General features: G+C 44.9%; 1 protein-coding gene across 1 annotated transcript in view; it reads left to right on the top strand.

Moving 5' to 3' along the window:
* The window catches only part of grb7 (growth factor receptor bound protein 7), an 11,058-nt gene that overhangs the window by 6,321 nt on the left and 4,365 nt on the right, over positions 1-372 (top strand). Inside the window, exons 10-11 of the mRNA XM_016471919.1 lie at positions 102-182; positions 327-365. Coding sequence (XP_016327405.1) covers positions 102-182; positions 327-365 — 120 coding nt within the window. The remainder of the gene's footprint in view (positions 1-101; positions 183-326; positions 366-372) is intronic.

Genomic DNA, 372 nt, shown 5'->3' with positions numbered 1-372 from the left:
CACACACACACACACACACACACACAGACACACAGACAGACTCACTAAGAAAAAACACTGGACTAGCTCCATCTGAAACCTGCAGTGTGTGTGTGTTTTAGCATGGGAAACCGCTCCAGTGTAACTACCAGCTCTCCCAATCCAGTGCCAGACTTCACAAATCATCACGACAAGACTCCAAGGTACAGAAAACATCTCTCAAACTCCAAAAAAGTAATCCATACAACTTGTGCACTATATTCTGAAGTCATGTGTTGGCTTTGTGTGAGGAACAGATTGAAAATGCACATGATTCACAGAGCTTCTCACACATGTGTTATCGTCAGTATGCAGACCGGGAGGAGTCGATGGTGGCCATGGATTTTTCAGGGA

Source organism: Sinocyclocheilus anshuiensis, unplaced genomic scaffold (assembly GCF_001515605.1).
Source record: "Sinocyclocheilus anshuiensis isolate Anshui unplaced genomic scaffold, SAMN03320099.WGS_v1.1 scaffold392, whole genome shotgun sequence".
NCBI lineage: Eukaryota > Metazoa > Chordata > Actinopteri > Cypriniformes > Cyprinidae > Sinocyclocheilus > Sinocyclocheilus anshuiensis.
This window is presented reverse-complemented; position numbering and strand designations above follow the sequence as displayed.